Source organism: Mauremys reevesii, linkage group 10 (genome assembly GCF_016161935.1).
Source record: "Mauremys reevesii isolate NIE-2019 linkage group 10, ASM1616193v1, whole genome shotgun sequence".
Lineage (NCBI taxonomy): Eukaryota > Metazoa > Chordata > Testudines > Geoemydidae > Mauremys > Mauremys reevesii.
This window is the reverse complement of record NC_052632.1, coordinates 34,456,742-34,468,903: the sequence shown is the minus strand read 5'-3', so window position 1 is coordinate 34,468,903 and position 12,162 is coordinate 34,456,742. Positions and strand designations below refer to the sequence as shown.

General features: G+C 54.9%; 1 protein-coding gene across 10 annotated transcripts in view; it reads right to left on the bottom strand.

The window, feature by feature from the left end:
• LOC120373111 (maestro heat-like repeat-containing protein family member 1) overlaps positions 1–12,162 on the bottom strand; it is a 53,131-nt gene that overhangs the window by 29,894 nt on the left and 11,075 nt on the right. For all 10 annotated transcript variants that reach the window (XR_005585393.1, XR_005585392.1, XR_005585394.1 and 7 more), the window contains exons 8-25: positions 11,644–11,753; positions 9,681–9,761; positions 9,190–9,256; positions 8,948–9,061; positions 8,537–8,610; positions 8,128–8,250; positions 7,482–7,577; positions 6,050–6,200; positions 5,788–5,843; positions 4,916–5,057; positions 4,419–4,468; positions 3,988–4,095; positions 3,710–3,826; positions 3,377–3,502; positions 2,473–2,619; positions 1,396–1,515; positions 721–800; positions 101–239 (exon numbers count right to left, since the gene is read on the bottom strand). Coding sequence is in view for 4 of the 10 variants with exons in the window: in XM_039491007.1 (XP_039346941.1) it covers positions 101–239; positions 721–800; positions 1,396–1,515; positions 2,473–2,619; positions 3,377–3,502; positions 3,710–3,826; positions 3,988–4,095; positions 4,419–4,468; positions 4,916–5,057; positions 5,788–5,843; positions 6,050–6,200; positions 7,482–7,577; positions 8,128–8,250; positions 8,537–8,610; positions 8,948–9,061; positions 9,190–9,256; positions 9,681–9,761; positions 11,644–11,753 (1,901 nt within the window). In the remaining 6 variants the exon portion in view is untranslated. The remainder of the gene's footprint in view (positions 1–100; positions 240–720; positions 801–1,395; positions 1,516–2,472; positions 2,620–3,376; positions 3,503–3,709; positions 3,827–3,987; positions 4,096–4,418; positions 4,469–4,915; positions 5,058–5,787; positions 5,844–6,049; positions 6,201–7,481; positions 7,578–8,127; positions 8,251–8,536; positions 8,611–8,947; positions 9,062–9,189; positions 9,257–9,680; positions 9,762–11,643; positions 11,754–12,162) is intronic.

Here is a 12,162-nt window from a genome sequence, read left to right as displayed (position 1 = left end):
CCTGCATCGGGCCAGGGTCCAGCTACTCAGCACAGGGGTGGCTGAGTTTCCCAGCCAAGGATGCAGGTGGAAGTTGCAGCTTTGTCTATGCCTCACTAACCTCTGCCCGGATAGCGGAGCTTTCTGCCACCTCAGTCCCTCTCAGCTTCACCAGGGCTGGACGCTGACTCATGTAGCTGGTGACACAAGTGCTGATGGTCTCAGCCACCTGTTCCTCAGACAGGTGAGGCTGGAATTTCCTGATTGGAAGGAATGGAGCAGACGGGGCCATTAGAATGGAGACAGGTCCCGGCATGAGTCAGGTTGAGTTTGATGGCAGGAGGGACAGCTCCCACCCTAAGCAGCAGAGCTCCAGGAGGCATCGCCAGCAGAACCACCACCTAGGGAATGGTCCTGTCTGGAGATGCCTATGCCCCCTGGGACTGGCAGGGGCTCTGCTGGGGAAGCTGCTCTCCGGGGATGATCCTGGGCCCTGCTCTGCGGCTGCATTCACAGCACTACATGCTGACAGGAGGGGATCCCTCTTTCCAGGCAATACGCAGAGATGGGGGCTGGATAAAGTGACCCGGAGGCCGAGGAGGATATGCCCCATTTGTGAGCCACCAGGGAGAAGCATCCTCTGGTTCTTATTGCAACTTGTCCCTCCCTCACTTCCTCTCCCTCCATCTGCCCCTCCCTGGCTGCTGAGCTCCGCAGGTCAGACAGGCCCCATGGACGTACCCTATGTATGAGATGGCCAGCAGGGCACACTTGTGGTCGGGGCTCTGCAGCCGGGCCCGGTCCTTGCCTCTGAGGATCTCCTGCAGCGCAAAGCAGAGGGTCAAAGGCAAAAGAATTTAGGGGAGCCTGGTTACTCAGCAAGACATGGAATCGCCAAATGCTGTTTGATGCCCCCGCCGAACCTTAGTCCCAGCATGCAGTGCACTGGGGCACGGAGCTGGGCAGATGGCCTGGGAGCAGCCATGTGGCCAGAATGCGCCTAGTTCGCCATTCCTGATGGCACATCTGGAAACTTCAGCATCTGCCACAGAGCAGGGAAGGGGGATCTGTGCAGAGGCGATATTGTGAATGGGAGCATTAGAGTCCTGAACAGCTGAGGTCAAATATTTTCCTGCAAACCAAGGGAGGGCTGCTCCTGTTAACTCCTCAGGATCATGTCCCAGAGTGAAAACCCTTGGAGTTAATCCCCAGGGCACTTTCTGGGTGCCGGGCAGATCTAATTCCTTGGGCTGGAATCGCACCAGAAGAATCCGGCATCAGCACTGGCTTTGCAGTGCACAATGTAGAGCCCTGGGCACCCGGTCGCAAACACAGCACATGGCCTTCAATGCCAGATACTCTGGCATGTGCATCTGACCTAGGAACCCCTCCCAGGACCCCAGCATGCACACTCACCAGCAGGGGGGACAGCACGGTGTATGTGTCCGGGCTCACCAAGGGAATCCTGCTCACTTGGGTGACAGCTTCACCCACCAGCACGAGGCTTCTCACAAACGCAGATCTCACCAGCGGGTCCTGGGCTCGCAGGCAGGATGGGGAGAGAACAATGAGGAAACAGCCCCAGACAATAGAGAGCTGAGACAAAGGCTACAGGGCAAGTCTCTACAAGGGAGCTGCTGTGCTAGGCTGGATTGCCCTCACGCCTAAGGGAAAGGACCTGGCTTGCCGAGTGGAACATCTTTGCAGTCCCTAGGGGAACATCTCTGGAGATGGGTGCAAGGAATGGGCTGATTTCCACAGGTGCTGAGCACTTGCAGTTCCCAGAGTGGTCAATGGGCCCTGCAGCTGATCAGCTCCCCTGACATTCAGGTCGTAATTGTCGGATCTGGGACAGGAATCTGCTGCTCTCTGCAGTTGGCTGGGCTCTCCCTACCAAGGCGTCCATTCTCCAAGGAAAACATTCAGTTAAACCAAACTAGCATCCCCTCTCCTTTTCACTGGGACGCGCATATGGGCATTGGGCATAGGACTGAACGTCGGCCTCAAACCTCCCATGGCAAGAAAACAACCTAGAGTTATCTCAAAAATCCCCCTTCAGCACCAGAACCTGTCAACCGGGCTAGGGGCCTGAATCCCTCAGTGCGCCTTTTGTGCCCAGCTACCCCATCGACTGCAGCGTGTGGGGAAACAGGCCCTAAAACTTTCTCTTCTCATCCCTGAGTGCAGCACAAGCCTAGAGGTACCGAAGAGGATACAGTCGTCTCTGGGACAACAGCACCAAGTGATGCTCAGTTACACTCTAACAAGGCCCAGATGGGAGTCTTTCCATTAGCTTCCATGGGCCTGGAATCGGAGAAGAAGCTAATCGAGATGGGGGAGTCACAGAGAATGGTGCTGTTCTCATGTCTCCTGCCCCTCCTGGGGCAAAGGGCCAGCCCTGGGAGCTGAGTTTATGCAAAGACATAGCTCTGTGCTGCTGTGCACAGCCCGGGGAGGTGCTGCATGGGCGGTCAGGGGAGGGCTCTGACTTACATGTGGGCTCAGAAAATAGTGTTTCTGCATGGGAGACAGGATCTTGTATCCTATGGTCTCTAGGATGAGGTCTGTGGGGCCTGAGTGGACCACGTGCCCATAGGTGAGGAGCAGGAGGCTTCTCAGCTGCTCGATGGAAGCTGGCTCCTGAGAATTGCAAAGGAAAGAGTGAGAAGAAGGGATGGCCTCCAGCAGCTCCTAACTCACAAATGGGGCCAGGGGAGGATTTTTCACCCAGCCGGCTTAGCAACCAAAGGTTACTCTGCTGAGCTGAATTGCCTGGACTCCGAAGCCCTTCCCAGCTCCCCAGGATTGGGTGGTTGAGGTGACCCGGCAGCTGAAGGGGACGCTCTAGCAGCTGCTTTAATTCAGCCTAGCTCCAGAGATGTCACTGGGACTACAGTGGACTGCACTGGCCCAGAGAGTTACTGGGAAGGTGGTGGTGGTGGTGGTGCGGGAGGGGAGGGGGAATGTCAGACATGCCAGCCCTGGTGAGTCTGCCAGGACGGTCTGTGAAATAGCCCACTTCAGGGGAAGACCAAGGGTCTGTTCTGCTGAGAAATGTGTCAGCTGGCGCTGATGGCATGGCAGTGTCTTTTGGGCCCTCTCTGAGCCTTCTTTATGGGGCTGCGTGGAGCATGTCTGAGCTCCCCAGGAGATACCCTGGAGAGTTTATACAACAGCACCCACCTTCCCCCCTGGATCCACCCCATAGTGCTGTGATTGCAGCTCCACGGAGGAGTAAGGAAAGGGCTCCCTCCACAGAGGCTGAGCCACAGCTTGGAATTTCAGCTCTTTGCTGAACAAGCTTCTGGGAAGCAAGGTCCTCCCTGGCAGGTCCCTTTACCTGCAAAGACTGGTGAAGGGATGGATGAAAGAGCAGAGATGCTAGGTGAGACCGTACCTCCAGAGAGCCAGCAGCAGAAGGCTGGAGCTGCACCCTGCTGACGACCTCTTCCCAGTGCTCCAGGATGGCAAAAATCTCATAGAGGTGTTGCCTGGCACACAGCCCAAGCGCTCGGGCGAATCCCTGAGAGACACAAAGATGGAGGTTGGAAATGCTGAGCAACAAGCCCAGGGGCCAGGATGGGCTCTCAAAGTCATTGCCATGGGCATGGGTATAGGGAAGATCTTTTCAATCCACTGGACCTTGTCCAAGGCAGAACATACCCATGTAGCATCAGGGGATTGACAAGGAATGAGGGATCACTTGACAGCGGAGGAGCAAAGACCTCACCTCTCTTTCCTCTTCTTCTCGGAAATTGACCAGCTCCAGCAGGCGCCATAGCTGGGGCTTGATGCTCTCTGCTGGAGATAACATCAGCCCGGTGCCCCAGCACTTGTAGAGAAAGCTCTGCGAAAGAGACACCATCATGCTGGATGCATTGGGCATGGCCTGGCATGCACAGAGCCCACTGGGTATAGCTGTCGGCTTCACTGGCCCCAAGCTGCCCCTGGGTAGCGACTGCTGTTCTGAACTAGGCACTGAACCCCAATTCCTTCCAGGACACTGACCTTGTCACTGGGCCGCTTATCGCTGTGGGCCAGCTGGCGCCTGATACTGGTGATGAAACAGCCCAGCCAGGTATGGTCCGAGATGAGGAAGAGAAGGTCTTCCAGGAACTGCCAGGGAAAGAAGAGCCAGTTAGAAGCGAGAGGGGCCAAGAAACTGGTCCTCTCAATAGCTCCAGCCAGGAACCCACCACAGCTGGGAGGGGAGGGGAAGAGGGAGTGTGCACTGTCACCCCCCATGTCTCTCGTAACGCTTGTGAATCCTTGTGAGCTGCCCCTGGTGCTTCTCCAATTTTATCTGCTGGACTCAGCCGCTTCCTCTGTCCCACAATGCAGTGGTGCTGAGAGGCCTCTTAATCCTGCCTCAGCATGGCGGGGCTGGACTAGATGACCTCTTGAGTTCCTTTCCAGCCCTCCATTTCTCTGACCCTTACCTGCAGCAGCTGCTGCTCCCACTCCCTCTGGCAGAAGCAGGTCTTGTGATCTGGAAGAGATGGGCAGGTCAGTTTCCTTTGTGTTTAGACCCTTCTACTGGGGAGCAGCCTGCAACCTGGCTCTTGTTTGGCAGGGGGTGGGGAGGTGCTGCCGACTCATGGGCCCCAGGGGACCCATGGCTCTTTGCAAATCACTGATGGACAACAATCCCTTAATGTGAAATACCCAGGAGTTCTGCTTGCCAAGATCCTTCCCCAGGGGGTGAGGGATCAGATGAAGGTTAGATATGGTCCTGGAAAGGATCCTTCCTGTCTAGGCACGGGGTGGCTGGGCTAGATGAACCCGGAGAATGATCCTAACATGATCCTCTCTGATTCCAAGGTTACACCATCGTATTATCCTGGAGTCAGAGGGAGGCCCTGCCCTCTCCCTCTCTAGCCCAGCACCACGGTGTCCCCTCTCTTCGCTCCTGCCAGGGGAGACACTCCCCCCTCACCTTCCACGTAGAGGAGCATTTCCGTTGTGTAGTTATTCCAGTATTGGCCCGAGCCGGCCTGGAACATGCTCATCAGCTGGAAGAGGAGGAACATGGCTGCCCTTCTGACCTGCACCGTCATGCATGAAGACGCACCGAGCACCTGGTGGACAAAGAGGCAGAGGTGGCTGTAGCCCTCCCTTGCAAGGCAGTGTGAGAAGGGAGCTCCCTACAGGTGCAGGGGGAGAGCTCAGTGGTGGAGGGAAGGAGACAGCAGGGAGGTGGAGCTGACAGCCAGGACAGGACTGAGATGGATATTTCAATTGATCGGGGACACTCCATGGACCAGCATTTGGCTCCTTCCATCCTCTCACTCCTGGGCTGGCTCTAGCTCAGCTGAAAGGAGACAGGCTTATCCAGAGGCCGTCAGGCAGCTGCTGGGTCAGATCCTGGGCCTAGGTTAGAGCAGCACAAGGGGAGCTTGAAGCAGCCCGAAAGAGGCAGCTGGGCCATAAAGGGAATCCCCAGCTGCCCCTTGGGAAGGGAGGATGCTGGAGGCCAAGGGGCAGGAGGGGGCCTGCACAACAGTCCCTAAGGGCTCATTCCAGCTGGCTTCTATTGGAGCCGTCCGAGGGCTGCACTAACTTGTGCTGGGGGCCCTGGTCCAGCCCCAGGATCAGGGGAGCCGGGAAGGTGGCTGGCTCAGAGAGCTGGCTGGTTCTGTTAAATGCCGAGAGGCGCTGGGTTGATGTGCAATGACCGCGAGGAATGTGACGAGCCAGCTCCTCTGGGGGCTGTGGGGAGAAGAACCACCACTATGCATTGCTAGCCAGCTCCAGAAGCGGCCCCTTCCCACTGAGCATAAGGAAACCTCCTGACTGCGGGTTACTCACCAGCAGCCGAGCCAGCAGCTCCTGGGGTAGAGTGGCCCTGGGGCTTGACCGACACCCTGTGAACAGAAAGGGGAGACACCCCATCAGGCTCTGGAGGGATCATTTGCATTCGTCTCTGAGCTCTATCTGTGCCTTGACGGCTGGCTGTGTCCTTGCAGTGAGCTGGAACCAGAGCCGAGAGCTGATCCCCACCCCAACCTGGGGGCAGACGCCTCTCGCTAGAGAAGGACTAAGAGCGGGTGGATAAAATACTAGGACTCACCTCTGTTCGCCTTGCCGCACTTCTCGGCCAAGGGCAGCCTGCCTTCCTCCTGCAGCCTCTTTACCACCCCAACCGAGGTCTGCAGGAGGAGAGGCAGGGCTGGCCCATGGGCTGCTGGGCTCAGCTGAAGGAGCAGCCCAGGCCATAAAACCTGCAGAGCAGAGAAAAGCCGTCTCAGTGTGGAAATATCCTCTTCCTGCACCAGCTCTCTCTTTCCTACACTAGACGGCACCCCTGGCCTCGCCACCGCCAGCCAGATCTCTCTACCCAGCCTGAACCATGCAGCGATCCCCGCCCCCTCCCCCTTCACACCTGTCAGTGTCTGCCTCCAGCACCAAATCAAGTGACACTTGACTGAGCCCCGCCTTTTGTTGAGTGGAGCATCATCATTGACAGCACCGTATTTCCTAACTCCAGTCCCACTTGGAAAGGCCGTGTTCTCACAGCGTGAACGCAATACACCAGCTTGATCAATAAAGAGGAGACTAGGAAAACCAAAACCATCAAGTGAAACCATGACAGGCGCTCAGGGAGGTTTGAGCTCTGACCTTCCCATCCCCACACAGGCCTGCGCCACTTGAACCACAGATGAAATTGCTGTCGGCTGTGTAGACAAGAGGGGGACTTAACACACACTATGCCAGAGGGTTACACAACTCTTTGCTGGACAGTATAGAATAGTGGAGAGCAGGAACCCCCGGGGTTCTCTCCCCACCTGTAGTAACTAAAGCACGTATCTTTGGCAGGCTCAGTCTAAACGACAGTGTAGCTGAGGGCACAATACTTGGGTCTGCCTTCTTAGAAATGTGGCTGTTAGTCTCAGCTCTGCCTGATGTGACCTTGCACAACGTGGCTGTTAATTTGTTCAGTGTGGGGAGGGGCTGGCTAATACTTGACTGCTTAGGCTTGCGTTCTGAGGCCTGGGTCAGTAATCAGGTCTGTGCAGTGTGTGGAAACCTAAGCGGTAGTCAGCAGAGATGAGATTTGGATGTAGTGTCTCCCAGCTCAGTGGATTCTCCCTTAGGCACCAGGGTAGTGTGGGTGAGAGGCAGGAAGTCCTGGGCTAGGGTTGGCTTTTGCAAAAGAAGAATGTGATGGGCTATATAGACCCCCACCCTGTAACAGCCAGGAAAAAGTTAACAGAGGGACCAATGAAGAGGGACTGTGCTATGGAAGCTGAAGAAGCAGCATGACTGACCACAGGGGATGCTAAAGCAGAAGAGCCCCTGTGACCCCAAACCCTGGCATGTAGGGGCACTCAGCTGGTGAGTGTTCCCTGTTCCAAAGAATCAGATCTGGCTCCATTTTACCCAACCCCATGATGTTCTGGAGCGGGGAGGCTCAGGTAAATAAGTCTGGTTGGGGCCTGTCTCATGGAAAAGCTCAGATGCAGAGAGGCCTGCGTCCAATGGAGAGGGGCAGGGTCACTTACATTGGCCATTCTGGGGGAATCACCCAGGGACTGCAGGGTGCTGGAGCAGAGCTGGCGGACCTCGAGCTCCATGGTGTGCCTCCCGTCTGCTGCCTCCTGATGGTGAGAAATAAGGGAGACACCAGGGAGATTTAGATTCAGTGGAGACCTCCGTGGCACGGCACCTATAGTGGGCATGGCAGGGGGTGAAAATGGGGCTTGAAGGGAAAAGGCACAACCCTGGCTGTGACTGTGCCATAACCAGCCCAGGGTCTGTGTGGAGCCAGTTCTAGGCTCCACCCCTCTGCGTGGTGAAAACCAGAGCCATCATGGCTTAGTCTCCTGTAGGGTGGATGATCATGGTGGGGCGAGAGAAGGAGGAAGCCAGGGGTCCTGCCCTCCCAGCGCAAGGGACAGAGCCCAGATGGCAGCTGGGAGAAGGATCAGAGAGAATGGGCTGGGAGGAAAAAACACTGTCTTCTAGTTGTCATCATCTTCCATCAGTAGACGGAGGATGCCGTCCCCAGTTCCATCTGCTTCCCAAGCCCTATTTGCTGCCCATTGCCTGCCCCTCCCCATCTGCAGCTGCCCCTCCTTCCCTATCCCTTGACCCCATGCTCTGCCCTGTTCACGGACCCCCATCACTAAGGTCTCTGCGGATTCTTACCGTGCTGTCGAGGGGCAGGGTACACTGACGCACCAAGAAGTCAATTAAGGGTCTTGAATCGGGTTTCTCCAAGAACCCATGCATCCCCATTGTGCGTATCAAATAAGCAAGGGCTTCTCTGACCTGCCAGACCCAGACAGAAACAGAAATGATTTGCACACAGTGTGGAGGGACCTTGTCCCCTCCCGGTCCAGGCTGGGATCCTTTCTCAGCAGGGTGAAATACTGCTAGGCAGCCCAGAGATGGCAATGCAGGCGGAGCCCTGCTGGGATTCTTTCCCCCACCTTCTGCCCTACACTATGGAGCACTGATGGGTCATGTGTTTCGATGCACAGGGTCCCGGCAGGCTCTGCACTGGCAGGCAGACATTCACTAGCTTTGGCTGCATTGGCCATGGTTCCAGACTCACCCGTATGCTTGTGCTCTGCAGGATTGGCCCCAGGGCTATGAACAGCTTCTCTGTGTGCTGTGTCATTTCGGAAACTGTAAGAGACACAGACACCGGTTTGGCAGGGCTGATGTTAAACCGGGGTGTGCAGGGACCTGAGATCTCAGGAACCTTAGAGCAACCTCAATATCCCTACATGACCCTCCTGGCAGGTTACCCCCATGGGTAACCAGCTGCATTTGCCCATGCTTGCAGTTCCAGCAGTGATTGTCCTCTCTCATTGCCGCAGCATCGGCTGAGGGGCTGCAGGACTTGGCTTGTCTACTGCAGACAGGTACAAATGAGCCCAATGAGGCCCAGTGCTAAGCGCTGCTAATTGCACAAGAGGCCATAACACATCAAAAGACGAGGCCTCGCTGCGGGGTCACTTACTGTTGGATCGGACTATCTGGTCCAAAATGAGGAGACTGGCACAGGTCTCCTCTTCCTCATCCTTGTTCAGCCTCCTGAACAGGAACACAAGCAGCTCCACCAGGAACAAGCGAGCTGCAGGAAGAGGAGTGAATCATAATGGGGTGAATGATAAAGGGGAAGGGAATATAGTTCTATGCCTGGGCTCTGAAATTCCACAGGCTGGGATCTTCTTCTCTGGGAAAGGTGAATGGGTTTCTTACCCAGATGGACCAGAGAGTCCAGGGCCTCTCTCCGCTCCTCCAGGTGCTCTCTGGGGAGATGACACACCTAAGGGAAGAAAGCAACACCAGCAAAGGTAAACTAGATCCAGTGTCTCTCAGGCCAAACCCTCGGATGGCAGAGTGAAGGGATGAGGGTGGAGAGGCAGATTCTAATTCCCATCTAAAGAACAGGCCAGCAAGCTGGATCAGTCTATGAGTGACGCCGAGGCTTTGGGGGCCGTGGCTCATGTAGAAGCAGAGTTTGATGGGTCAGGAACCGAAGATGTGGAGCGTTAGAACAAGGTGCAGGATGCTGATGTTCCCGGTCAAAGGGGCTGGGGTGGGTGGGAGGAAAAGAAACCAAAGGAGAGTTCTCCAGGATCCATCCCCCAATGGGAACAGGATGAGGCAGGGACAGCTCTTCCCACAGCCTACCCAGTTTAAGCCAACAGGCCCCAGCATTTTGCCTGAGTGATCCCAGCATCTCTTACCATGGAGTGGAGTGCTGGGAAGAGGATGCCAATGTCCTTCCTCAGGGTAGCCTCATCCATGTCCCTCACGCAAGCAAGGCCCTGTGCAGGAGAAGAGACGCAGGACAAGGCGATGACGTGTCAGGCAGACAAGCCCCAATGTGTAGAATCTCCATCAGCAGCTGGGTAACCACAACCCAGACTTGGGAGGAATAAAGTTATGGCCCTGGTGGAGAGCAGCTTCCAGCTGGTCCTGGACTCTCCCTTCTCTGGGAGGGGCACTTGACCCCTTTGTTTGCACTAGCCTAGTATCACAGTTGTCCCTGGCGCCAGCTGGGGTGGTGTGTGTTGAGAGGAGGGCAGGGATGGCGGGGCCCGGTTTGGACGAGCGGGGCCTGCCCTGATTACTTATCACTACTGATGTTAGGGCAGCGCCCAGAGGCTGCAGTCAGGGTCAGGCCCTTTTGCACTGAGTGCAGCACAACACAGACAGAGACAATCTGTGTCCTGAAGGGCTGACAGTCTAGAGACCCACACAGACAGGTCAGGGATGGGGAGACAGCATCCAAGGGCTCCTCCCTGCCCCCATGCTGGGGTGAGGAAACCACGCGGGAGCTTGTAAGGGAGAGTTTAATGTCCCTTCATGTGGCCTCACCAGGGGCCAAGGATCTGGCCCTGTCATAAACATATAGTTTAGGGTTAATGTCTCTTTTACCTGTAAAGGGTTAAGAAGCTCAGTAAACCTGGCTGACACCTGACCAGAGGACCAATAAGGGGACAAGATACTTTCAAATCTTGGTGGAGGGAAGTCTTTGTTTTGTGCTCTTTGTTTTGGGGGTTGTTCGTTCTCGGGATTGAGAGGGACCAGACATCAATCCAGGCTCTCCAAATCTTTATGAATCAGTCTCACATGTTTCAAACTTGTAAGTAGCACAGGCAAGGCGTGTTAGTATTATGTTTGTTTTCTAGACCTGTAAATGTTCTTTTTTGCTGAAGGATTTTTACTGCTGTTTGCTGTAACTTTGAACCTGAGACTAGAGGGAGTTTCCTCTAGGCTATATGAATCTAAGTACCCTGTAAAGCATTTTCCATCCTGATTTGACAGAGATAAGTTTTACCTTTCTTTTTCTTTAATTAAAAGCTTTCTTTTTTAAGAACCTGATTGATTTTTCTTTGTTTTAAGATCCAAGGGGATTGGGTCTGAACTCACCAGGGATTGGTGAGGGGGGATGGTTAATTTCTCCTAGTTTTAAGATCCAAGGGGTTTGGATCTGTGTTCCCCAGGGAAGGTTTTGGGGGGACAGAAAGTGTGCCAGACACTGATTTCTGGCTGGTGGCAGCATTACCAGATCTAAGCTAGGAATTAAGCTTAGAAGGGTCCAGGCAGGTCCCCACATCTGTACCCTAAAGTTCGGAGTGGGGGAGGAAACCTTGACAGGCCCATTGTCTCTGCCTGCTCACCTCCTCCAATGGTCACTTCCAGAGTGTACCAGGGATGGATACTCCTGCTTTCTGGCCTTGGGCCAGCCACTTCCCCTCCAGGAGCCTTGCTCTCCGCAGGTCTAGGCTGGGCTAACAGCTAACCCTGCCCTGGGCCCAGGGAGAGGTGAGTGCGCAGGACACTCTGGGGAGAGGTGAAGCTCAGGACGCTGGTTATTATTTCTCTCCCTGGTTCCCTAATGCAGCCCATTGCTGACCAGCCACCAAAGCAGAAAGAAAGCAGAGCCAGGTGCTGGGAATGGAGTCGCCTCTCTCCTCCCATCTGCAACACCTGCCCTGGCAAGGGGGGTCAGAGCATGTTCTCTAGGGCCAGAGAATGGCAGTGAATCTGGGAGCAAGCGGACAGGGAAAGGGGGTCAGAGCCTTAGAGGGTCAGTGTGTTGTGGAGAAGGCAGTAGGAGCGGGAGTCCAGGCTGAGTTGGTGATGGAGGGAACCTTGTACCGTCTGTGTCATGGGCACTTCCCCAGTGTGCTGTGGATTTACCATTCTCTCCTCACTCACTCTGGTCTTCCTTGGCCTTTCTTCCTCCTCCTCCTCCTTGCTGATTGGGGTGAGCTGTCCGCTGGGTGACAAATAGGCCTTTTGCTTGGTGCCTAAAATGAACAGAGGGAAACTAAGTTTGCTCTTAAACAAAGTAAGCAGTCATGGGATTAGAGGGAAGCTCTCATGGACTGTAGCTGGTTAAAAGACAGGAAACAAAGGGTAAGAATCTATTTTCAGTTTTCACAATGAGGTAAATTGTGGGGTCCCCAAAGATCTGTACTGGGGCCTTTGCTGTTCAGGGGTAAAATGGTGAGATAGCAAAATCTGTGGATGATCCAAAATTACTCACTATAGTTAAGTCCCAGGCAGACTGCAAAGAGTTCCAAAGAGACCTCACTAAACTGGGTGACTGGGCAAGAAAATGGCAGATGAAATTCAGTGTTGATGAGTGCAAAGTAACACACCTTGGAAAACATAATCCCACATACAAAATGATGGGGTCTAAATTAGCTGTTACCA